Source organism: Mustela nigripes, chromosome 2 (assembly GCF_022355385.1).
Source record: "Mustela nigripes isolate SB6536 chromosome 2, MUSNIG.SB6536, whole genome shotgun sequence".
In the NCBI taxonomy this organism is placed as follows: Eukaryota; Metazoa; Chordata; class Mammalia; order Carnivora; family Mustelidae; genus Mustela; species Mustela nigripes.
The window spans coordinates 166,445,803-166,473,623 of NC_081558.1; the positions used below are offsets into that span (position 1 = coordinate 166,445,803).

General features: G+C 36.8%; 1 protein-coding gene across 4 annotated transcripts in view; it reads left to right on the forward strand.

Annotated features, from left to right (window-relative positions):
* CBLB (Cbl proto-oncogene B) overlaps window positions 1–26,650 on the forward strand; it is a 222,869-nt gene extending 196,219 nt beyond the window's left edge. For all 4 annotated transcript variants that reach the window (XM_059392040.1, XM_059392041.1, XM_059392042.1 and 1 more), the window contains 2 exons: window positions 3,561–3,680; window positions 25,694–26,650. In XM_059392040.1, coding sequence (XP_059248023.1) covers window positions 3,561–3,680; window positions 25,694–25,953 — 380 coding nt within the window. In that variant the 3' untranslated portion in view covers window positions 25,954–26,650. The remainder of the gene's footprint in view (window positions 1–3,560; window positions 3,681–25,693) is intronic.
* Window positions 26,651–27,821: the final 1,171 nt, after the last annotated feature.

Sequence of the window (27,821 nt, forward strand, 5' to 3'; positions counted from 1 at the left end):
TATTCATGGTGGAGGGCAGCCGGGGTGGTAAAGGGAGTTTATACCTGACTGCAGGAACCACACTGGATTAAAAGAACTGCAGTGCTTAATGAGCAAAACGACCTTAGAGATATATATCTGGGGGTTGTGTCTAGTTACAGTATCTGTGAAGGAAGGACTAGATTTCCTGTGTTTCCTCTGAAGGACAGACCAGTGAGAAGGATGATTAAGAATAAAAATGTCGTTGTAATTTCCTAAAGTAAGAATTCTTAAACAGTTTTTTAAAGAATTACTGTGTCAGAGGAGTGGTGAGTTCTCTAACCCTGGAGGATTTAATCAGTGAGCGGATCACTACCTAGTAGGGATTTTATGAATGCAAGTTAAAGAGTGAGGGCCACAAAGAGGAAAGAATTTGGTTTCACCTAAATACTCTTCAGACCCCTCTAACAATTAGAGCCTGCTTTGATTTTTTTTTTTAATTTGGAGGATAACAGATAAATCTTCCAGATGGTTTCTGGACAGTCCTGCAGGAAAGATGCTGCTGTTTTAACTGTCCAATTTTATTTGCCTCTTTTTCTACACTTGAGTAAATATTTGGGAAGTGTTTCAGATAATGGAGAAAAAAAAAAGGAATTAAGAAAAACGTTCCATACTGCCGCCTCCTATAACCATTTGATAGGTTTCCTTCTTAAACAGCATAATTTCAATCAATACGTATTTTCCCGCTTCTTTTATAGTGAGCAAACCTTTCCTCCTAGTCTTTCCTTAGATTTTTATAATCTCTAAACTAAGTATTAAAATTTCAATTTAGCATTACCATACTGTAAATCACAGGCAATAGTACTTTACTTTTAGAACAGATTAATCCCATCGTGTTTATTCACTCATTTCTTAAACATTTATTACTATGTAAATGGTGCATTGGCTGTGGTATTTTCAATTTGTATGTTTTAATTCTAACTGTGGATATAACATTTTACTTTAATTAGTTTTTGAAGAACTTATTTTTAAAAACTTGATTGCTTTTCAAATTTTCTTTATCAGGAGATGGTGGTTATTGTACTGTTTGTAGTAATTGGGTTGTGTATCTTCCCATCGAAGCATGAATATTTTCAACTTTACAACTTGCCCTAGAAGCCCAGTATGCCCTATACCTGACCAGTAGCAAATTTAGCATGAAGGAAGACACAGATGGTAGTGAGACAGAACTGAACTAAGTATTTTGCTATTTATGGTAATATTTTCAGTGTACCTAGGGACTTTTAAAGTAAAGTAGTTTAATGGAGCAATATCCTACAACTATATACTTTGTAGTCTATTTATGACCCTGCAATGTTTAGTCTTAAATGCACGATTAGTAACAGCATAAGTATATTTAACAAACCTTTACATTTACCCCTAAAGAAATTTTTTTAAGTGTATTATTGTAATAAGCAATCTTTCCTCAGACCTAATGTTATATCAGTGATGCTTAAAATGCACAATAACGGAGGGTAGGTTTTATTGAATATTCAAATCTAAATCTTTGGGGAAATTTCTAAACTTGGGCAGAAATCACCATACCTAGTTCCAAATACTTTACTCTCCCAAATCAAAAGATTAACATTTGTTGCATGGGGTTTGATTTATCTTCTCATTGCTTCCTAAAATGTTTCAACAAAATTAATGAGGCTGAACCATTGACTCTTCAAATTCCAAAAGTGCAAAATCTAACACTAATTTTAAGCTTGAATTTAATGAAAGCAAGTTAAATAACCTTACTTAGGTCAGAAAGTCTCCAGCAAACCTAGGGATAATTATTGTACTCAAAATGGGGAAAGTAATAATCAAAGACTTCAACTCTTGACTTAGGCTATCTAGTTAAAAATTAATATAAATATGTGTTCATTTTCTTCTTAAATAATCAAATTCTTATGTATTCTTAATGATAAACTTCAAGGGACGTTAAAACAATGAAATAGGGGCGCCTGGGGGGCTCAGTGGGTTAAGCCTCTGCCTTCAGCTCAGGTCATGATCTTGGGGTCCTGGGATCGAGTTCTGCATCAGGCTCTCTGCTCAGCAGGGAGCCTGCTTTCCCCTCTCTCTCTGCCTGCCTCTCTGCCTACTTGTGATCTCTCTCTCTCTCTGTGTGTGTGTCTCTGTCAAATAAATAAATTTTTTAAATAAAATATAATTGGATCCTTAATATTTACAATCTTAATCTTATGTTAGCAATTCAGATTTCACTGATTTTGAATTTATGAAAAATATAAATTGGTTTTGGTTTATTTTGATAGTTAAAAGCATATATTTATAATGTTTAGGCTACTTGCCAAGCAGTGCGCTTGGTACTCTGTGTCAGGGGATATAATTCAAACATGATGAGTAACATAACACTCCTTTTTACTATACCTCTGGAGATGCTGGCAGACATAAAAGAAAGTAATATGAGAGAAGAAAACAGGAGCAGAGATAGAAGTGATGGCTAAATAAATTATCAGTGAACCAGACATTGCAGAGGTGATGTGTATGTACTCAAAAATGAAACCAGTTCTGTGGATTTAAATCCATAGACTACTAATTTTAAACCAGTTAGATTTATTGTCCTAACAATTTAATATGGTACCACTGACAAAATTTATTTTTCTGTCTTTGGTTCCAGTTAATAAATGTCATTAAAAGTAACAAAGTAATTTTTAATCTGTGTATAATTTATAATTTGCACTGTTGCAGAAGCCCCCATTCTGATTACCAAGGTGGTTAAAAATATCACTTTTTACTGTATATGCAAAGCTTAATGTTACTAATAGCACAATTTTTAACAATTGAGTCTACTCTCTAGTGACCTAGTTAAAAATGACTTTTAGCATAAGAAGGCCAATGAGGTAGTAGTTTAAAAGGCACTTTGTATATACAGGAGATTTCACACACATGGATTCATTTAATTCTCACAAATCCCAAATGTCAGATTCATTTTACAGATTATGCCTAACACTTAGAGTTTAACTGATTTGATAATGACTCTTACAGGCAAAATTCAAAACATTTTTTCCTTTTAAATTTCCAAGTTTCCTTAAAAAAAAAAAAAAAAAAAAGATTATTTGAGAAAGAGAGAGCAAGAGCAGGAGAAAGGGCAGAGGGAGAAGCAGACTCCCCACTGAGTAGGGAGCCAGACTCAGGGCTGTGTCCCAGGACCCTTGTGGTTTCATGCAAGGACCCCAGGATCCTGACCTGGGCTGAATGCAGATGCTTATCTGACTGAGCCACCCAGGCGCCCCTACTTTGCAACAGTTTCTATTTATAGTACAGGATAGAATGGAACAGAACATAAGAATTCAAAGCAGCTTTTATCACCAAGAATTTTATAATTAAGATCTGAAAAATATATAACTAGTACTTCGTATTGTCTAGGAATAAATGGGAAGAGCCTATCTGAGCAAGTAATGAATAAGTTAGAAAATAGGATTAGAAGATGGTTAATATCAGTCATGAAGTTCTTGTTCTAATTTATTTTCAAAACCTTTACTCTTTATAGAATGTTTTTTCTTCACCCACTTCGTAGCGATAATCATTTTAATTCAAAAATTATCTTTACTTTTAAGATCCCTTTTTTGATCCAGCAAGTGGCCAAGTTCCTTTGCCTCCTGCTAGGAGATTACCAGGTGAAAATGTCAAATCCAACAGAACATCGCAGGACTATGATCAGCTTCCTTCCTCTTCAGGTGAGTTGGCTAATAATAGTAATAATGCTTCCTTAATGTTCATATAGTGCTCTTTGCTTTTCAGAGCACCTTTCTGTTCCTTATATAACTTAACAAGCACTGCCAGCCTAAAAAAAAAGTATTTTTATCACTTTACAATTTGCTTATAAAGCTTGTATGATGAGAGGAATGCCTACAAAACTGCCTCATGAAATAGGAAAAAAAAGATACCTTCATATTTTCTTTGTTCACTCAGTAAAGCACATATTCTGATTCAGAATGTATTCATTCTCTAACTTTTGTTTTTGCCTTACCAGATAAGAGAAGTGGGAAAAATCTCTTTGTGCATCAAAATGCTGCATTCTCTTATTTTTTGACTAAAGGAAGAAATCTCTAGAATTACTATCAGCACCAAAGTATTAATTTTCAAAGGGCTGTGTCACAGTGTTCCATTGGCCACGGTTAAGTAGAATGGGGCAGGAGGAGGTTCCATTTTTGTAAATACCGGTCCTGCTCCTGCCCATTGATACTGAAATGCTGCTGCTGTGCTTCTTGGGGAGGCCTTCCCCTACACCGTAGCTCAGATGGTTCCCTAGACCATACCAATCATTTTCTGTATGGATCTTGTGCTTTTTCTTCAGTGCACCTGTCACTTCCCAGCGCCATTCATTTGTTTGCTTGATTTGTTATTTGTCTATCTTTGCTAGAATATTAATACTTTGAAGATAGGAGTCTTGCTTGCTTCACTGCTATGTCCCCGTATGTTCACAAGAGTGCCCAGTGCATGATTGTTGCATAGGTGGATAGCTGGGGAGTGGATGTGTAGAAGGAAAGGAGAGTAGCAGATGTATGTGTTATGCTGAACACACAGTGTTCTTGGTTGAAGTACCATTGACACAATGTTACATTAGTTTCAGGTGTACAACATAGTGATTTGATGACTCCATGCCTTATGGTGTGCTCACCATACCTACCCTCTGTCACCATTCAGTGTCCTTACAATACCACTGACTATATTCCCTGTGTTATACCTCTTTTCCTTGTGACTTACTGATTCCATAACTGGAAGCCACACACCTTTACCAGTTTTGCCCATCCTCCTACACCCCTCCCCTCTAGAAACCATCAGTTTGTTCTCTGTGGGTCTGTTTCTGCTTTTAGGGTTTTTTTTGTTCATTTGTTTTTCTTGTAGATTCCTCATATAAGTGAAATCAGATACATCTGTCTTTTTCTGACTTATTTCACTTAGCATAATAGTATTTAAGTCCATCCATGTTGTCACAAATGGCAAGATAGCATTCTTTTTTATGGCTTTATGGCTGAGAAATATTCTGTATACACACACACACACACACACACACACATATTTACCCATTCATTGATCAGTGGACACTTGTGTTGCTTCCATACCTGGGCTATTATAGATAATGCTGCTGCAAGAAACATAGGGGTGCATTTTCAATTTAGTGCTTTTGTTTTCTTTGGGCAAATAACAATAGTGGAATTACTGGATCATATGGTACTTCTATTTTTAACCTCCAGACTATTTTCCCCAATGGCTGTACCAGTTTACATTCCCACCAACAGTGCTGGAGGGCTTCTTTTTACACATCCTCACCAACACTTGTTCTTTCTCTTTTTGATTCTAGCCATTGTGACTGGTGCAAGGTGATCTCACTGTGGTTTTGACTTGTATTTCCCTGGCAGTTAGTGACGAGCATTTTTTCATGTGTCCGTTGCCCATCTCTGTGTCTTCTTTGAAAAAATGCACTCCGGTCCTCTGCCTCTTGTTATCTGGGGGGAGGGGTGTTGAGTTGTAGAAGTTCTTATATATTTGGAACATTAACCTCTAATAAAATATATCATTTGCAAATAGCTTCTCCCATTTAGTATGTTAATTTGGGAGGAGTTTTTTGATGGTTTCTTTCATGGTGCCAAAGCTTTTTATTTCATTGAAATCCCAATCGTTTATTTGAGGAGACCTAGCTAGAAAAATGTTGCTAGGCTGATGTCAGAGAAATTACTGCCTAAGTTTTCTAGGAGTTTTACGGTTTCAGCTCTCACAGTTAGGTCTTTAATCCATTTTGAGTTTCTTTTTTGTGTATCATGTAAGAAAATGGTTCAGTTTCATTCTTTTGCAGCTGTCCAGTTTTCCCAACACCACTTATTAAAGAGACTTTTTCACATTTTATATTCTTGCCTTTGTTGCAGATTAATAGACCATATAACCACGGCTTTACTTCTGGGCTCTCAATTCTGTTCCATTGACCTTTGTGTTTAATTTTGTGCCACTACCATAGTGTTTTGATTACTGCAGCTTTGTAGTATATCTTTAATCTAGGATTGCGATACCTCCAGTTACATTTTTCTTTTTCAGGATCACTTTGGCTATTTGTGGTCTTTTGTGGTTCCATACACATTTTAGTACTGTCTCTTCTAGTTCGGTGAAAAATGCTTTGTGTATTTTGATAGAGATTGTATTGAATCTGTAGATTGCTTTCGGTAATATGAGATTTTAATTTTACCAATCCATGAGCATGAAATATTTTTCAATTTATGGTATCATCTTCAGTTTCTTTCACCAGTGTCTTGTAGTTTTCAAAGTACAGATTTTTCACTTCTTCCTTGGCTAAGTTTATTCCGAGATATTTTGTTCCTTTTGGTGCAGTTGTAAATGAGATTTTCTTAATTTCTCTCTCTGCTACTTCATTATTAGTATATAGAAATGCAACTGATTTCTGTGGATTAATTTTGTATTCTGCAATTCCACTGAATTCACTTATTCTAGCTGTTTTTTGGTAGAATCTTTAGGGTTTTCTGTACATGGTATTATGTCATTTGTAAATAGTGACAGTTTTTCTCTGATTGCTGTGGCTAAGACTATGTTGAATAAAAGTGGCAAGAGTGGACATCCTTGTCTTCCTCTTGGTATTAGGGGAAAAGCTCAGTTTTTCACTGTTGTGTATGATGTTAGCTGTGTATTCTTCACATACGGCCTTTATTATGTTGAGATATGTTCTCTTTAACCCCATTTTGTTGAGAGTTTTTATCCTGAGCAGATACTGAATCTTGTCCAATGCTTTTTTCTGTATCTATTAAGATTTTTATCCTGTTCTGTTGTGGTATATCATGCTGATTGATTTGCAAATATGGAAGCATCCCTGCATCTCTAGGATAAATTCCACTTGATCATGGTGAATTATCCTTTTAATGTATTTTTGAATGTAGTTTAATAATATTTTGAAGATTCTGGCACCTATGTTTATCAAGGATAATGACCTGTAATTTTCTTTTCTTATGGTGTCTTTGTCTTGGTGGTTTTGCAATCAGGGTAATGATGGTCTTGCAGAATGTATTTGGAAGCTTCAATTTTTTCTTTTTTTAATAGTTTGAGGAGAACAGGTATTAACTCTTCTTTAAATATTTGGTAGAACTCCTGTGAATCCATCTGGTCCTGGATTTTTGTTGGGAGGTTTTTGATTATCAGTTCAATTTCATTACTAGTAATTGATCTATTCAGATTTTCTATTTAATTCTATTTTAGTTTCAGAAGATCTGGTGTTTCTAGAAATTTATCCATTTCTTCTAGTTTGTCCACTGCATGGCAATATAAATTTTTGGCATATAATGTTTTTGTAATAGTTTCTTAAAATCATACTTTGTATTCTGTGACTTCAGTTGTTACTTCTATTTTGTTTCTGATTTTATTGTGTTTTTATTTCTCGATGATCCAGCTAAAGGTTTATCAGTATTGTCTGTTTTTTTCAAAGAATCAGCTCTTGGTTTCATTGATCTTTTACAGTGTTTTTTTAGTCTCTAATTCATTTATTTCTGCTCTGGTCGTTTTTGTTTCCTACTTGTACTAACTTGGATTCTGTTTCTCTTCTTTTTCCAGAAATTTTACGTTTAAGTTTAGGTTGTTTATTGAGATTTCTGTTGTTTCTTGAGATAGGTCTGTATCACTATAAATTTCACTTTAGAACTGCTTCTCTATATCCCAAAGATGTTAGAATGTTTTCATTTTCATGTTTCCATGTATTATTTTATTTCACTGTTGACTTGTTGACCCATTGGTTGTTTGGTAGCATGTTGTTTAGCTTCCATGTGTTTGTACTTTTTCAAGTTTTTCTCTTCTTGTGATTGATTTCTAGTTTCATAACATGTGGTTTGAAAAGATGTAGGATATGATTTTATTCTTATTAAATTTGAGATTTGTTTTGTGGCCTAACATGTGATCTGTTCTAGAGAATGTTCCATTTGCACTTAAAATGAATATGTCTTATTTTTTTGCATGGAATGTTCTATATATATCTGAAGTCCATCCGGTTTGATGTGTTGTTCAAAGACATTATTTCCTTAAATTTTCTGCTTGGTTAACCTATCCAAGTATAAATGGAGTGTCAGTGTCTCCTTCTCTTACTGTAGCACCATCAGTTGTACTCCCTTCATGTCTGTCTCTCTTTGTCGTATGTACTCAAGTGTTTCAGTGTTGCTGGTATAGAACTTAAAACCATTAAATCCTCCTGTTGGACTGACCCCTTTATCATTATGTAGTGCCCTTCTTTGTCTTATGTTACAGTCATTGTTTTAAAGTCTGTTTTGTCTGATAAGTTACTATCTTAGCTTTTTTTTTTTTTTTAATCTCTATTCTATGGAATATTTTTTTCCATCCTTTTACTTTTGGGCCATATGTGTCTTTAGATCTGAAGCAGGTCTCATGTAGCTCCATATAGATAAGTCTTGTTTTTTATCCATTTAGATGTCCCATTTCTTTTGATTGGAGTATTTAGATCATTTACTTTAATTATTGATAGGTATGTGCATTTTGCCATTTTGTTCATTGGTTTTATGTTCTTCTTTCCTTTCTCTCATTACTTGTGATGGATGACTTTCTATAGTATTATGCCTAGCTTTCTTTCCCTTTATTTTTTGTGTGTCTATTACAGGTTTGGGGTTTATAGTAACATCCTAAGTATATACCAGTCTATAGTAAGTTGATGGTCATTTAAGTTTGAACCTATGCGAAAAAAGCATTCTTACTCTCCCCTCCAAATTTTATGTACATGTTTTATTCATAATTTTATTCTAATTCTGACCTTTTATTAAAGGAGTTCCTTTGATATTTCTTGTAATGCTGGTTTAGTGCTGACGAATTTCTTTAACTTTTGTTTGTCTGGGAAATTCTCTTTAATTCTGAATGACAGCCTTTCTGGGTAGAGTATTCTTGGTTGTAGGTCTTTTTCCTTTCAGTACCTTGGATATATCATACCACTCCTATCTGGCCTGCAAAGTTTCTGCTGAGAGATAAGCCTTGTGGGGGTTTCCCTGGTATATAACTTTTTGCTTCTGTCTTGATGCTTTTAAAATTCTCTTTATCTTTAACCTTTGACATTTTAACTTTTACATGTCATAATGTGGACCTCCATGGGTTCAACTTCTTCAGAACTCCCTGTGCTTCCTGAATCTGAAGGTTAGGGACGTTTTCAGCTATTTCCTAAAATATGTTTTTCTGTCTCTTCTCCCTGTGGAACCCCTATAATGTAAATATTTGTTTGCTTGATGTTGTTCAAGAGATCCTTTAACCTATCCTCATTTTAAAAATTCTTTTTCCTTTTTGCTGTTCAGCTTAGGTGCTTTCCATTACCCTGTCCTCCAGACCCATTTTTCTACATCGCTAAACTACTATGAATCTCCTCTAGTGTATTTTTCATTTCAGTTATTGCATTATTCAGCTCTGGTTGGTTCTTTTTTATATTTTTCATCTCTTTGTTGATGTTCTAAGTTCTTCCACTCTTCTCTGCAGCCCAATGATCATTTTTATGATGACCTTAAAACTCTAAAGCAATATGGCTGATAATCGACATTTCATTTAGTTCTTTTCCTCAGGTTTTGTCTTCTTCCGTCACTTGGAGCATGTTCCTCTGTCTTGTCATTTTGGTTGATTTTTGTGCCTATGAATTAGGTAGAACCACAACTTCTCCTAAACTTGAATGAACACTCTTATGTATAGTCCTCCCTTGTATAGACTGTGTACCTGTGGATTTGGCTAGCTGCAGGCTGAAGTGTGCATGGGCTGGGGTGATCCTAGGGCTCTCCAAGCAGAGAATGCCCTGGCAGGACAGCTGAAGTGGTGCAAGCCAGCGTGTCACAGGGTGCTCAGTGCAGATGTGCCCTGAAAAGCTGGCTGGAGCTGAAGCCAACACAGGCTGCAGAGGTCCAGGATACCCCACTCAGCAGGTGCCCTAGCAGGGCATCTGGAACCAAGATGGGCATGGGCTGGGGATTCCTAAGGTGCTCCATATTGGAGGGTGCCCTAGCAAACCATCTGAAGCTGAAGTGGTACGGGAAGTGTTCCTGGGTTCTCTGCACCTGTGTCCCCTCAGTGCAACAGTTGGAGCCACAGCAAGTGCCAACCAGGGTGTGCCATTCTGGGGCTGCCTTAGTGGGACAGTGAGGGCAGGTGTGGGCTAGGGCCCCTGGGCTCAATGAGGTGATAGTCCAGTCAAGGTGCCTGGACCCCACTCCCATCCCATCTGCTCAGTCAAGTTGCAGGGGGAATGGAAATTGTTTAGTCACCAGCCTCTCCAACCTGGAGAGAGTTTTAGCAGCTCTCCCATTGTTTGTCAGGGCTCTAGGTCTAGTCCCTTTATATTCTAGTTGCTTTCTTAAAAGAGGCTTAAGCCACAGCTTTGTCTCTGTGCCCTAGGGCAGATAGATCTGCTCATGGTCCCTCAAAACCATCCCTCCACACAGCTGCTGGCAGCATCAGGGGTGGGGGTTCCCTTCGTGACTATGTCTCCATCTTTCTTGCTCTTCTGTCTGTGATCTCTTTTGTTGGACAGAAGCTGGTCAGTCAGCCCCCAGTTCTTCAGGAGGAATTGCTTTATAAATAGGTTCAGAATTGGTATGTGCATGGAGGAGGTGAGTTCAGGGTCTTCCTACATTGTCATTTTGGACCAGAACTGAACACACCTCTTTTTCGAGCAATATTTTTGCCTCATGATTGTAAACATCAGAGGTTTTTCCTATGTAGATTCTTGTCCTCTTTCAAAAAGATTTGTTGATAATGACAGCCATCCATTCTGTAATGTCTGAATCAAAGTAATTCATGAGTTGCTTTGGAAATTATGAACGTGGTAGTTCTTATGTAGTTGATGACATGTAAGCTCCTCTGTGGTTTTACATGTTCTAACATTTAAAGAGATCTCAGAAAAGTATAGAAAATTCTATTAACCTGTTCAAATTTTGGTCCATGCTGTCTTGCCTATTTATTTTTAGTCCTTCCAGGATGTCAGATATATCCCTGGGTAACCACTGGGAAACACTGTAGAATTCCAGATGGATGAAAAAATGTGGAACTCAAGAAGGAATGACATTATCTGACTGCCTCTACATACATAGGAGAAGGAAGCAAATCCCTTTAAGGAAGTAACATTAAACTATAACTTCGAGGAAAGTACCATGACTGATTTAAAATAATCTATTCACTGCCACCGACTCTAGATTAAAAGAAACATACATTCAAGTTTCTTGAAGAGTTGTGGCCAAAAGGCTGTATTTACACAGCTTCTTTACAGTTTTGCTCCATAATATGTAGGTGTCGTAGAGCCCAGAGGAACATCATTCACATATGATTTCATATGGTAGGAATTTTGATTAGCATTACACTAGAAATTTCAAGGAAGAACTTTCAAGTCACAACCTTGTTGAAATATCCCCAAATAGGCATTTGCCAGAAGCCTAAACTGGCTTTTACTTGAGTGATAAAAATCGTCTTATTACTCTAAGGGCCTCAGCTAGCTGTAACATCAAATATTTCAACCTACTCTCTGACTCTCTTTACAAACACAGTGGAACCACAGAAAATAAGATACTTTTTTCCATCCAGATACTTGCTGACATGCTGCTTACAGGACTAACAGGCTGCCCACTGGTCTGTTTCACACCAGCAGAGGGGCTGGGCTTGTCCTTCGGATTAAGTCTATTAAAAACTAGAGACGGGGTGCCATGTGCTTTTAGGATTCTAAAAGTCCTTATTTTGCAGGACGTGTTCTTATTAAGGTCTTTTTAAGATGACCTTTAAGGATTCTGGTATAAGTGCTGTATCTTACAAATTCAATTTCTCTTGTCTTTTATGATGTTCTAAATGAATGATAGTGATTTGTATAGGTTTTCTGTGAAAAAGAATATTTTTAAAAATTCAAAAATATTTTTTCATTGTCTTAAAAATATTTCCTTATCTTACCTAAGAAAAATGTATGCATGTATGTCTAGATATACCAATAATCTTCCAAATACTTTATTCCTCCCCCAAAAATATAATACTCTTAGATTAACAGTTGATATTTAATGATATGAATGTCACAGCAGTTAATCAGAAATAAGTGGATTTTTTTTAAAAAGTGGATTTTACTAGACTCCGTTAAATTCACATATACCTATATTGGGGGCAAACTTTTTTTTGCTAATAATCTCATTTCTTCACATGGTGATATTAGTCACATGGGGTTCGTGTCTACACCAGCTACATGTGAGTTTCTATAAATTTTCTGGTTTACTTTTCTCTTGTTTTAAGATGTAATGTGCTATGGTGTGAGTACCATTCTTTAAAAATCCAGAGAATTAAAAAAAAAAAAATCCAGAGAATCCAACTTGTAATAGAATAACAGTCATAATGAAGTGATTGTGCTCATGTGGATGAAGTGCTGCGTTACCTCATGGGAACCTTTTTCATGTTTTGGGTATTTAGAAGGCAGTTCAAGGTAACGCTAAAAAAACACCTAGAATTTTAGCACATGACTTATATTAAATGTGTCCGTAACTGGTAAAATATCTCTATTACCAAATACACTGGCAAAATAAAGGAGGTCCCATCACAAAAGAAATTAATTCCAATACAGTGTTTTTTACTAGCTCAAAGGAAAAGTAATGGAATATTGAATAAATTTTATATTAAGACCAAATATTCTATAGAGATCTCTGTAGAGATCGTCTATCGATCCATAGATAGATTCTTCAGATCTCAGTTGAAAACATGGCTTCACTTCACTCAAGGGTTGGAATTGTGTATGGTCATTAGTGATAAGATGTTTGAAGATAAATTGTGTTTATAACATCTTGTTTTGTGTCTCCACAAAGGAAAATGCAGTGTTAAAGATTTTAACCACAGTTCAACTACCTGAGATGTCTTACACACAGCTGTAGTTTTCAAACCACACTATCTGGAGTCTTTTTTCTTACAAATTTAATAATAATGTAGTTCCATTATTACCATTTTCTGGATGTATTACAAAATTGTGTAACTTTAGCCTTAACTATCATAATTATCTACCACTTTGTATGCAAAGATCTTTTGATTTGTAAGTTAGTAAAAGCTGTATTAAAACATGTCCTTATAGAATCAGTGTATCTGTACCAATAGCAATTGAAGTTTGGTATAAATGTGTTGTAGAATTGATCCAACTTCCAGTAGAATAACAGAGTCATAATGATGTATTTAAATTTTCTTTTAATGCCTTGATCAGTTAAATTTATATTTTAATTCTGATATTGTTATAGTTGAAAAAATCAATAATCTGAGTTTTGATGTCTATCCTCAAATATTATCCACGAAGTAGTAAGTAACTCAAGACTTGATGTCTATCTCAAATATCCATGAACTAGTAACTCTAAATAACTTAGAGATGATGTCTCATATTGTACATATATTTGTTAGGCAGTTACTATGGGCCAAATGTTAAGCTAAGAATTTTCAATATAGACATATAGATTAGATAGAGATAATATATATAACTATGTAATTATGTATGTATATATATATTATTTATTGGATATATTGACTAGTTTATATAAATAGACATAATTTTTTCCCTCCCAATGAATCTGAAATAATATTAATGTCATTTTATAGAAAAAGAAAGTAAATTACCCAGGGTCTCACAGCTAGTAAGTATCCATGTAATAGGATATGTATGAACTCTGTGCTTTATCAGTAAGCTATGTGTGCATTATTTTGTTGTTGTTGTTGTTGTTAGCAAAGCTTGTTGTTATCCTGCCAGTAGCTAAGCCAAAATTAAGTCTAAAAAAAATCACACATGCATATAACAATGATTGTTAAACTGAGTTTGGGGATGCCTAATGATAAAGTCTGATAGAAGCAAAGAAATAGTAATGATGACAGAGGAATGGAAGAGAGTATTAGAAGTGGTAGTGGACGTTTCAAAACCTGGATTCTAGTCATTTTTCTCAGGATCTTAGGTAGCCATCCCCTATATGCTTTCTATTCTTTTTATATCAGTAGAATCATGCATGCTGTTTTTCCATATTAGATCTTTGAGCAGCTTAGACCTGTAAAGCTAGCAGAGGGGATCTGAAACTATTTTTTTTTCTAATTATGAAAGTAGTACATGCACATTAGAGAATGAAATGCAAAAACAAAGAAAAGTCACTTCTAACCTGTCATCAGTCAGGAACATTGTTGCCATGTTGGCGTACTTCCTTGTAATGTTTGTCTGTGTACATGTTCACAACAGTGATCATACTAAGTAAGTCAATTCTGATCATACTCAGTAAGTCAATCCTATTTCAGTTCCATTTAACATAGTGTTCTAAGTATCTCACCACATCATTAAATTTTGAAATAAGTGTCATTTTAAATTATTGTATGATAGTCCATCATTTTTATGAGCTGTCACAGACTAATATTTTAGAAGTGTAATAGAAACTCTAACTTTATTCGCAAGAACATTAATGAATCAAATGCCTCTGCTTTGGTCTAGAAATACGGAAACTTGGTGTTATAGCTATTGTTAAATAAGGCTTAATATAAAAAAATAGGAAATGGATTTGTCAATGTGATGAAATTTGCTTATTAGACACAGCTTTCAAAATATGGACTTAAAAGACCACCAAAGTTTAGACAATAAAGGGAGTAATAAGGACCTCTTGGAGTGAAATAGTTGGTAGCCCTTGAAGTAGAAGTGCCATCAACCCTGAGGAATGTGACCGACAGCAGTGTAGCTGGACTTTTCCTTTGCTTTTTTAATCATAATCTGCCTAAGGACCCTTATAGACCTTTCTTTTTTTCCTAATCACTCCTGCGTTCCTGCAACAATGACAGTTTAATACCACAGATATACTATTTCGGTGCATTCTTTTAGCATCTAAGACCTTTTCTTGTCCCTCAAGGACCAATTTTCACCCACCTGGGGACACTGCCCTCATTTAGAATGCATGACCTAGAGTAATCATTTAAGGTATTATTCTAACGATGTGTTCATCAGGACAATTCCCATGCCATCCAGGACTTTTCTCAATATCACTTTGCTCTTTTATATGCTCAGAAAATGAAAATTGAACCAGGATTTAACCCTAAACCACCGCTTCTCAAATTTTTCAGCCCAGGGAGTTAACTGTGAATCAATATTCTGATTGTCCATTTTTGGTTAAAGCCCAGTATCATTCCAGGTCTGTATTCTCTTAAAAACTTGTGCAAATTTTATATTTTCCTCCTTGGTAATTCTGTAATCCTTGAGTAAAATTGGTGCTTCAAGAAGGTGTACTATTTATATCATATGGCTCTATGTATTTTGCACTTATTTTTATATCATTGCCATTGCTCAAAAATACGATGAGCATGGGCAGCAGCCCTGGCATAAACACAGGCATCCTTAAGAAGATATTGAAAGGACATTTTATTCGGGTACAAAAATTCCCACAGAGTTGGTAAGATTCATAGTAATTCCAATGTACTCCAAAAATATAATAACTTTGGGGGAACTATAAGATAGTTTCGTCTTCTGTTTCATTGCTCCTTTCTATTACTTACCCATTCTAAAGGGCAAAAGGACCTGGTGTTTCTTTTAGACATTGTTGGGGGGGTGGGGAGGAACAAGCTGGAAGGTGCTTTGGGAAGTGATATGTAGAAAGAAGGATTAGTTTTAAGCAGTTTGCTCTAATGATGAGCATGAAAATGATCTGTTCTCCAACCCCCCCTCCTTTTTTTAATTAAAAATAGGATCCTTCAAAAGAGAGGAAGAGAATCTTATGCAAGCTCCACACCCAGCATAGAGCCAGATGTGGGGCTCGATCTCACAACCCTGAGATCATGACCTGAGCTGAAATCAAGAGTTGAATGTTGAACCAAATGAGCTACCAAGGCACCCCATCCTCCCTTTTTAAAAATAGTTTCTACTCTTAGTTCAGATTCTAACAGATATTTCTTTTTAAGATGTTGCTTAAAAGCTTTCTATGGAATTAGCACTCACAAGAAATTCCATGTTTTTTCCTCTTCCACACTTCTGACATTACTGTTTGTCGTAATTGCTGTTCATGGCATTTAAGTATAGCAGTTATCATAGGTGTGAATTCATTGCCCTTTATTTTTAATGTTCAATATATGTGAAGAGACCATTAATTAATTTGCATAGTACCTCAATGAGAAGGGCTGAATAAAATCTCTAAAAATGAGATAGGAAAGTAGATTTAAGAGAGTGAAAATTGTGCAAATAAATGGTTTGACTCAAGGTCACTCAAAATCTTAGTTGCCAAAGTGAAATGCACCTAACCAATCCCATCTCTCTGTGATGTTCCTTGTCTACATCCAGAAAAGTCTCAGTTGCAGCTGTCAACTACCTGGTGTGGGACTACTCTATCCAATTAAAACAACTGAACAAAAAATTAAGATATGGCAAACTGAATAAATATTCATCAGTAAGTAGAAATTTATAGCAAGTGGCCAGAGTTATAGCAGATTCCATTTTATTCCTATTTGTAGGCTCAAATATGTGATACAGTTAAACTCCCAAGCACTTATTTGTAAGATTCTGAAGAGAGGTCAGTACTCTTCTGAGGAAATAAATTTTTTGTTTGGTTTGGTTTGGTTTGATTTTTGGGTTTTGGTTGTTTTGTTTTGTTTTGTTTTTTTGCATTTCTTGGGTTTTTTTTGTTAAATTGATTTATTTTCAGAAAAACAGTATTCATTATTTTTCACCACACCCAGTGCTCCATGCAATCCGTGCCCTCTAGAATACCCACCACCTGGTACCCCAACCTCCCACCCCCCGCCACTTCAAACCCCTCAGATTGTTTTTCAGAGTCCATAGTCTCTCATGATTCACCTCCCCTTCCAATTGCCCCCAACTCCCTTCTCCTCTCTAACTCCCCTTGTCCTCCATGCTATTTGTTATGCTCCACAAATAAGTGAAACCATATGATAATTGACTCTCTCTGCTTGACTTATTTCACTCAGCATAATCTCTTCCAGTCTCGTCCATGTTGCTACAAAAGTTGGGTATTCATCCTTTCTGATGGAGGCATAATACTCCATAGTGTATATGGACCACATCTTCCTTATCCATTCATCCGTTGAAGGGCATCTTGGTTTGGCGACTGTGGCCATTGCTGCTATAAACATTGGGGTACAGATGGCCCTTCTTTTCACATCTGTATCTTTGGGGTAAATAACCAGGAGTGCAATTGCTGGGTCATAAATTTTGAGCTAGGGCAGTGAAGACTAGGATTAAATGAACTGGGATATGTGACTTGGAGTTCAAGAGAAAATACCTATTAGGAAAATAAATCTTTGCTTTAGGTAGGAAGTTGTTTTGTTTTGTTTTTTTTAAATGAAAAATCTTCAAAATCTATCATGATTCTTTTTGAAGGTTTTTTGAATCACTTTCCATAGTTAATATTTCAAATATAATTTATATGCAAAAAATAATAATAATAATAACAGTTCCAGGATCAGAGATACCTTCACTACTCTAGAGTTGATTTAATCATCAGGTCTGTATATGTGAATCATCAGGTCTGTATATGTGTTTTTCCTTGTTATATTAGGTTTCCTAAATTATGTTTACTAATTTTTTTCAAGAAAAGAATGATCATCTGCAACTTCCATTGCCAGTATTAATTATAGCAGCCTTAAATAACAGATGGGTTTCTTGGGGTTTTTCCTGGTGAAAGGTGCCTTGTTTTAGTGTCATCTACCAGGATCCAAAAATACATATGTTTAGGGTAACAGAAGATAGTAGAGTATGTAGATCCTGAGCTCACCTCCTCCCAAAAACATAGTAGGCCTGCAACTATGTATAGAGCAAGTCTGAGAATGACCTGAAGTTTAGCAAAACAACTCTTCCACATTAAGAAGGGTAGAAGGGGCAGAGATGCAATGTGTCTGGGAACCAAATCCCTGACACATCAACCCCAAAGCAGGAGGGATATCATAGGTACAGAGGTCTTCCCTGAGGAGTAAGCAGTTCAAGCCCCACACTGGGTACCCCCGACACCTTAGGGATCTGTGTCAAGAATACTTGTGAGCATAAGGAATAACATGGAAGACTTTGGGGGAAGGAGAAGAGAAGTGAGTTGGGGGAAATCGGAGGGGGAGACAAACCATGAGAGACTGTGGACTCTGAGAAACAGAGTTTGGGGAGGGGCAGTGAACCTGATAGTGGGTATTATGGAGGGCACGTATTGCATGGAGCACTGGGTGCTGGTGTGGTACATAAACAATGAATCTTGGAACACTGAAAAAAATTAATTTAATTATTTAAAAAAATGAAACCCCAAAATTCTTTGAAAATCAGTGGAGCTTCACTCCAGAAGAGCCAGAGGGCCATGAGGAAATCAAGACTTCACTCTTCTCTTAAAGGGCTTGTACATAAACTTATTCCAAGAGCCAGAACACAGGCAGCAGTTTGAAAAGCACGAGGGCCATTAGTGAAGATTTATTGATTATTTTAGGGTATGTGCAGGAGGGGTAGACATCTGTAGAAACTTTTCTCCTGGAATGGAAACGTTGGCGGACACCATTTTCCTTGCCCTTTTTCAGCCTAGCTAGCCCAGTGCTGGTAGCCACCAGTTTGGATCCTCTCTATCTACTTTCCTAGCACTTCTCACCCCACTCTGGCATTCCCTGTGGACCCAGCCTCCCCTGCTCTACAGATGTCCCCCTGAAGTGGTTCCTACACTGCCTAGAGGGCACCCCCCCCCCAACACACAGCTCACATGAAATACCTGTGAAGCACCTGGTTCTGATGACCAGGGGAGATTGTACAGTCGTCTATAAGAGGCTACTACCTTCAACCCAGGAGATGTAACTGACCCACCTAATACACAGAAATAAACACAAAGACAAAATTAGGAGACAGAGGAAGAACAAGGTAAAACCTCAGGGTTGGAGGGGAGAGGTGAGGGAAACTAAATGAAACAGATATGCAATCTACCTGATGAAGAGTTCAGATAAATGGTCTTAAAGATACTCAGTGGAAATGTCAACAAAGAAGATATAAAATAGAACCAGTCCGAGCTGAGGAATATAGTAACTGAGTTGAAAAATACACTAGAGGAAGTCAACAGTAGCTTAGAGGATGAAGAAGAATGGATCAGTGATCTCAAAGACCAAGTAGTAGAAATCATCCAAGCTGAATAGCAAAAAAGAAAAATGAGGACAGCTTAAGGGACTCCTTGGACAACATCAAGCATACTCACATTTTTATTATAAGGGTCTCAGAAGGAGAAGAGAAAGGGACAGAAAACTTATCTGAAGACATAAAAGCAGCAACTTCTCTAACCTGGTAAAGAAATCCTATTCAGGCCCAGGAAGCACAGAGAGCCCCAAACAAGATGAACCTAAAGAGGTTCACCCACAGACATAATTAAAATGCCAAAAATTAAAGATAAAGAGAGAAACTTCAAAGCAACAAAAGAAGAGCAACTAGCTATGTACAAGGGAACACCTGTAAAACTTTCAGCTGATTTTTCAGCAGAAACTTTGCAGGCCATAAGGGAATGCATGATATATTCAAAGTGCTGAAAGGTTAGAAAACAAACAATCCCTACTACCAGGAATACCGTACCTGGTAGCATTATCATTGGGAATTGAAGGAGAGATAGTGTTTCCCAAACAAACAAAAGTTAAAGGAGTTCACCACTAGACCAGCCTTACAGGAAATGTTAAAGGGACTTCTTGGGGGGGAGGGGGGCGGATTTATAAGTAAAACTAGATTACTTATAAAACTACTCCAAAGATCAGAAGACAAAAGTCGTAAAGTCAACTATATCTACAATAATTAGTTAAGGTATACACATAATGAAAATATGTGCAACATGACATCAAATACATAAAAGGTGGGGTACAGAATAAAAATGTGCTTTCAAATGGGTTCAAACTTAAGGGACAAACAAAATAACCTGCTATATAAATAGGGAGTTATATTTGAAACTCATGCTAATCACAAACCAAAACCTATAATACATACTCAAAAAATAAAGAGAAGGAAATCCAAGCCTAACATTAAAAAATGTCATCAAATCACAATGTAAGAGAGCAAAAGAAAGGAACAAAGAACTATGAAAACAACCAGAAGGTAATTAACAAAATAGCAATAAGTACATACTTAACAATTTCTTTAAATATAAGCTAAGTGTTCCAACCAAAAGACATAGGCTGAATGAAGGCATAAAAAGAATCCATCTTTATGCCACCTACAAGAGGTTTCACACTTTAAAGACACAGGCAAACTGGAAGTAAAGGCATGGAGAAAGAGATACTCCATGAAAATGAAAAAAAAAAAAAAAGACATCAGACACAAAAGACATATAAGAGGGCATTACATAAGGATAAAGGGATCAGTTTAAATAAATATTTAAGCACCTAACATAGAAACATTTAAATAAATAACTATTGACAGAGATAAAGTGAGAAATTGACACTAATGAAATCATAGCAGGAAGTTTTAATACCCCACTTACATCAATGGATGGATTATTCATCCAGAAAATCAATAAGGAAACAGTATCTTTGAACAACATACTGTACCAAATTGAGTAGGATTTATATATAACATTCCATCCCCAAACAGCAAGGTACATGTTTTTTAAGTGCATGTGGAACTTTCTCCAGAATAGATCACATGTTGGGCCATAAAACAACTTTAAATAAATTTAAGAAGATTGAAATTATGTCAGGCATCTTTTCTGACCACAGCAATATGAACTTAGAAATAAATTACAGGAACTGGCAGAAACAAATACATGGAGTCTAAACAACATTCCGCTAAACAACCAGTGGGTCAATGAAAAAATCAAAGAGGAATAAAAAAATTACTTTGTGACAAATGAAACACAATTTTTCAAAATCTTGGAAAGCAGCAAAAACAGTTGTAAGAGGGAAGATTATAGTCCTACAGACCTACCCAAACAAAAATCTGAAACTCTTTAACATTACACCTAAGCCACTAGAAAGTAGAATAAAGCCCAAAGTTAGAAGAAGGAAAGAAATAACAAAGGTCAGAGTAGAAATAAATGAAATAGAGACTAACAAACAAAACAAAAACATAAAAAAAGATGAACAAAACTAAGAGCTAGTTCTTAGAGAAAGAAAACTGATAAACCTTTATCCAGACTAATCAAGAGAGGATTCAAATGAAATCAGAAATGAATGAGGAAAAGTTACAACTGAGAAATACAAAGGATTATAAAAGGCTATTACAAAAAAATTGCTTGCCAACAATTTACACAACCTAGAAGAAATGATAAATAGCTAAGTCCCTAGAAATACAACCCTCCAAGACTGAACCAGAAAGAAATAGATATGACAAATTAGTAATAATGAAGTTCAACTAGTGACTTAAAAACTCTTGGGAAACACAAGTTCAGGATGAGAAGGATTCATGAGTGAATTCTACCAAACATTTAAAGAGGCATTAATACCTGTCCTTCTCAAAATATTCCCCAAAATTGAAAAGTAAAGAACATTTCCAAATTCATTCTACAATACTAGCATGATTGATAGCAAAATCAGACAAAAGATAATATTTTAAAAAAAAAATTACAGGCCAATATCCCAGAAGAACATAGATGCAAAAATCCTCAACAAAACATTAGCAAACAACATTCAAAAATATATTAAAAGGATCATTCATCCCAGTCAAGTGGAATTTACTCCAGGGATACAAGGATGATTCAGTATCTGCAAATCAGTGTGATCCACATTAACAAAATGAAGGATAAAATCATATGATCATCTCAATAGTGTAGAAAAAGTATTTGACAAAATTCAACATCTACTCATGATAAAGTCTCTCAACAAAGTGAGTAGAGAATATACCTTAACATAGTGAAGCTAGGGGCGCCTGGGTGTCTCATTCGTTAAGTGTCTGCCTTCAGCTCAGATATGATGCCAGGGTCCTGGGATCAAGTACCGCATCGGGTTCTCTGTTCAGCAGGAAGCCTGCTTCTCTACCCACAGCCCCTGCTTGTGTTCCCTCTCTAGCTGTGTCTCTCTCGGTCAAATAAATCTTTGGGGAAAAAAAATAGTGAAACTATATATGACAGGTTCACAGTTAACATCACACTTAATAGTGAAAAGCTAAAAGCTTTCTCTCTAGGATTAGGAACAAGACAAGGATGCTTACCTCACAACTTTTATTCAACAGAGCACCAAAAATCCTAGTCACAGCAATCAGACAAGAAGCAAAAGGCATTCAAATTCATATGGAAGAAGTAAAACTACCACCATTGCAGATGACATGATACCATATATAGAAAACTCTAAAGACTACCAAAAAACTATTAGGATAAATAAATTCAGTAAAGTTGCAGGATACAGAATGAATATATAGAAATCTATTGTATTTCTATATACTACTAATGGACTATCAGAGAAATTAAGAAAACAGTCCCATTTGCAGTCGCATCAAAAAGAATAAAATGCCCTCAAAAAGTCCCCTTAAAACAAACAAACAAAAAGAATAAAATGCCTATGAGTAAACTTGACTAAGGAGGCGAAAGACCTGTACTCTGAAAACTATAAGACATTGGTAAACAAAAACACTAATTTGAAAATCTTTATGCACCTCTTTGCTCATTGCAGCATTATTTACAGTAGCCAAGACATGGAAGAAATGTAAGTGTCCATCAACAGATGAATGGGTAAAGATGTATACACACACACAGAGACACACACTGGAATTTTACTCAGCCAGAAAAAGGGACATCTTGTCATTTGCAACAACGTGGATGGACCTAGAGGGTATTATGCTAAGTGAAATAAGTCAGACAAATACCATATGATTTCGCTTGTGTGTACAATCTAAAAAAACATGAAAAAAACCAGACTCATAAATACAGAGAACTGGTGGTTGTGTAGAGTTCAGGCAATGGGCAAAATAGCTGGAGGGGATTAAGAGGTACAGACTTGAGTTAGAACAGTACACCGTAGGGAATGGAGTCGGTGATGCTGTAATAACTTTGTATGGTGACAGACAGTAACTACACTGCCTGTGATATTTCATAATGTATATAAATGTCAAGTCACTGCTGTACACCTGAAACAAGTATTATATTGTGTGTCAGGTATATTCGATTAAAAATACATATGCTTGGGCGCCTGGGTGGCTCAGTGGGTTAAGCCGCTGCCTTCGGCTCAGGTCATGATCTCAGAGTCCTGGGATCGAGTCCCGCATCGGGCTCTCTGCTCAGTGGGGAGCCTGCTTCCCCCTCTCTCTCTGCCTGCCTCTCCATCTACTTGTGATTTCTCTCTGTCAAATAAATAAATAAAATCTTTAAAAAAAAAATACATATGCTTATTACATTTAAAAATCTAAATCTCCACACTTCCTTGCCAATTATCCTATCAGATGTGTCTCGGGCTGCCATAGTACCCTTCCCACTCTAGGAGCATATTTAGCTGTTCTTTTCAATGACATTTGACATGTGCCCTCACTATTTTGGACAAAAGCAAAATAACTATTAGAAAAACTCTTTGAGACTTACCTGTAGAAAACAGGGAATTTAGACTTACATTTAAGTGTAGGTACTTTTTCTCACCAAAAAGTAAATCAGAACAGATAAGATTTCAATGTGTGACTTCTGTGGTGATTGACTAAAGGATAACTTGCTAGAATTTCTCACAGTTTTTTGGAAATGATTAGAAGCAAAGTAAAATTTATTGCCCAGTTCTGCATGACATAATGGAAATACTTAATAGAAAAGTAACCTGAAAACAGATTAAGAAATGCAATTTAGTAGACCATAGTAGGTTGAGATGTTTAGTTATAGGTGCAAGAAACAGCACATACAGATTTGAGTGAGAACCAGAAATTAATGTGTGTTCTTATATATGAGCGTAATTTAATAAGCTCCATTTATAGCTATATTTTTTTCCAAACTGGGAAGTATTCTATAAGAAAGGAAAAATTAAAAATAAGACTATCATCCAATTTGGTGTGGGAGAAAATATCTTCATACTGGAGGCTTTCATGTGCCTATGTTATACCACTATATTGCTGGAATTGTGAAGAGGGTGTTTTTAGCAACTTACCTTCTCGTGGAAGAAGACATGAGAAAAACACACTAGACAATTATTGTATTTAGATTTGATTATTATTGAAGGTATCAGCTTACAATTTCTCATGAAGATATTGGAGATGTTGGCAAAGCAGCAGAGACCAGGAGGGCAAGGATGCGGACAAGAGTCACAAAGCATTTGGGTTGTAGCCTCACTTCCTCACCTACTTAACTTATGTCCTTAGAATTAGTGTTTGGCATTTTTCAGTGGTCTGAGAAAGTTATTAAAGAAGTGTCAAAGTCTAAATAGTCTTAAATGCATAAATGTGTTGCATGGCATAAATTTGGTAATTTTTATTTGAATCTTTTTGTAATTTAGGCTTTTGAAATACAGTACCAAATATAGATATTATGGACATTCATCATAAAAGTACCTTCTCAAGTTACCAGCCCATGCCCTGGTGATCTGTGAGGGATGGTGGTCTCTAGTTCTTCCTCTTAATAAGGTTGCTTTCCATTCATGGGTGCCAGTGTCACTTGATTGAACTTTAAGAAACTTGTCAGAGAGGGTGCCTGGGTGGCTCAGTGAGTTAAAGCCACTGCCTTCCGCTCGGGTCATGATCCCAGGGTCCTGGGGATCGAGCCCTGCATTGGGCTCTCTGCTCAGCAGGGAGCCTGCTTCCCCCCCCTCTCTCTGCCTGCCTCTTTGCCTACTTGTGATCTCTGCCAAATAAATAAATAAAATCTTTAAAAAAAAAAAAAGAAAAGAAAGAAAGAAAGAAACTTGTCAGAGGACTAATCCAGAGCCCAAATCTCCATTGCTTATGTTTCTGCTGGTTTTGCCTTTTCTCCAGCAAAACTTCCTACACTGGAATCTGGGTAAAGTATTTGAGCAAAGCAGTGAGTTTACTTCTGTTCAGCCTGTTAACTAACAGTAGACTCAAAGCATCTACTGTTTTCCTCCCCACCTCAGACTCAGTTGACAGGATGATTAGCTTGACAAAACAGACTGGCAGAGACACTACAAAGCTTGCTGCTCGAGTAGTTGTGCTTCTAGGAACATCGACAACCCTGTAACACTTTCCTCTGGCAGAAACTTCCCAAGAAAGAGCCTCCACCATCATAGGAAAGAATAAGCTGGTGTCCCTATAATGAAAGCCTTTTTTTTTTTTTTTCAATTGTTTTCCTTTTTTTTTTTTTTTTTTTTTTCCAGTTTTATAGTCATTTATTGTGGGAGGGCCAGTCTAGAAAAGGTTATTCTGCTAGTGCTGGGATTAAAAGTCAAATCAAATAGTTCAGCTGACATTTGCAACCCTTCACAGTTTAGTGTCAGTCTGCTTTCCTGATTGTATTTGCTGTATTCACGCCAACCTAGTGTATCTTCCATTTCTCAAACACTTTTGAAACTCAGTGCATTTAAGCATACCCTTCTCTTTCCTTGGAATGCCTTTTCCTGTCTATTCCTTTCCATACCTGTTAGTCCCTATGGCTTAAAGAATAATTTGTGGAATTGGGAATAAATTTGTATTAATTTTTCAAACTTCCAACACATTCTTAGTCAGTTTCTTTAATGTTCAAAATTTCAATACAGCCTGCCCTGAAATAATAAATAAAAATGGGGGGAAAGTTTATTTCTGGGGATAATGAAAAATAGGGTTTTCATCTAAAATGAGATCAAGATGATATGGTGTCTGTATATTTATTCCATTATTGACATGATATCCCTTTCAAAATCTACCCAGATGGTTCACAGGCACCAGCCAGACCTCCTAAACCACGACCCCGCAGGACTGCACCGGAAATCCACCACAGAAAACCCCACGGTCCCGACGCATCATTGGAAAATGTTGACGCAAAAATTGCGAAACTCATGGGAGAGGGTTATGCCTTTGAAGAAGTGAAGAGAGCCTTAGAGATAGCCCAGAATAATGTCGAAGTGGCCCGGAGCATCCTCCGAGAATTTGCCTACCCGCCTCCAGTCTCCCCACGTCTAAATCTATAGCAGCCAGGACCTGTCCACACCAAAATGGCAAGCAGTCGATATCCCAGGATCGTGGAAAAGAGACAAGCGAGAGAAGGTGTCTCCTTGGCGTGGCATCTTGAGAAGAGGCTTGGAAAGGCTGCTTCTCAGAAGACAGCTGCTCGCTCAGGATGTCAACAGCTGTGCTTCCTTATTTCTGCTAGCCATACTTTTTAAATCAGGGTTGAACTGACAAAAATAATTTAAAGACGTTTACTTCCCTTGAACTTTGAATCTGTGAAGTGCTTTTCCTTGTTTACAAGTTGGCAAAGTTGCAGTTTTTGTTTTTAGTTTTGTTTTAGGGTTTTTGGTTTTGTTTTTTTGTTTTGTTTTTTGTTGTTGTTTTTTATCCCTGTACTGTGTTCTTGACAGACCCTTGGTAGAGTGGTCAGGTCTGCTGTAACATTTCCCACCAACCCCCTTGCTGTCCACGCCAGCAGCTGAGTCATACGTTCATTCGGATCTTATCCCTCCCACCCCACCCCCCATGACCAGCTGGGTCCAGTTCCATTTCTCCCATTTACAAGATGCTTCAAAGGTTCTGATTTTCAACGTATTGAACTAATGCAAGAAAAGAAAAAAAAAAAGTGTGTGGCCTTCACTACTGAGTCTTTTCTTTGGAAACCTTTGCTGTTGTGAGATGGGAAAGTTATGAATGTATAAAGCATTTTTTCATCCATGAACTCACTGATTTTTGATAAGGGGTTTTTCATGTGATACAGAGGAACATCCCTTCTTAATGTAAGTTTTGTGATCTTTAGCCCCCATCCCCTATTCTCATCTTTGTCATCCCAGGGGTGTCACTACTCTGTAAAAAACAAAATATTAGGAAGCAGCTACTGCAGATGTGGGAGAAATTCACTTGCATAAGACAATGCCGTGTTGAAGTTATATAATGAGGTCCCCTGACGGTTACGCCTGCATTACTTTGAGGCATGCTTAATAAGAGGGCCGTCTCCCTGAAATGTGTTAATAATTTTCAGATAAAATTATGATCATACCTTTCCCAAAGTGGAATAGAGTTCATTTCCTATATGAGTGATTACACGCTGGTACCTAACAAGTGTAGGAACCAGTACATATTGCAGTGGAAAAATTAAATCTTTGATGCACTGTTAAGTGCCAATGCTACTGCGGCAATGTCCACCCCTACCCCCCACCCCCGCCCCGCCGCCTTTTTGGCAAAGTCTCTGCAGTCAAATCAGAGTTCACATTTAATTTGTAGATTCTCATTGATCCATCTAGTCAGGGAAAAGAAACTTAGAGAGTTTCGCTTTTTTCTTTTTTTGCCCCCAAAATGGAAGTTTGTCCTTCAAAAACCATGTTATTACTTTTAATAGATCTACAAATATTTATTGAGCATCTATGATGTGCTTGATGCACTGTGTTTTCAAAGAACAAACTGTCCCAAGCTGATTGCAATATAATGTTTTGTTATTCTTTATCTGTGCTTTTGATGGCAAAAGTCCCTCTCTGAAAAAGCCTAATGAGAAGTTAGTGGAGAAGTGGGACAAAACCCAGGTCTGTGTGAAATGCTTGAGCGCACAGAAGCTTTTCTAAATAGGGACTCGTGACAGGGTTTTGCACCTTTCCGCCACTCCTCTCTCAGCCTCACCCCAGGTGTGATGTACAGGCATGCACCTGACACTGAGCCTGTCTTTGGGATTCAGAAGGACAGGACCAAACATCCAGCGGGACGCCATGGAAATCAGTCTTCAGCCTGGAGCGGTCACCAAGTTGACCAGGGAGGGGAACTATGGCCTTATTTTGCAGAGTGATGTGTGATATGTGCCCTTGACGGTTTGGCTGTCACGATAGGAGGTAGAGAGGAGTCACGGGCTTGGGTGTTT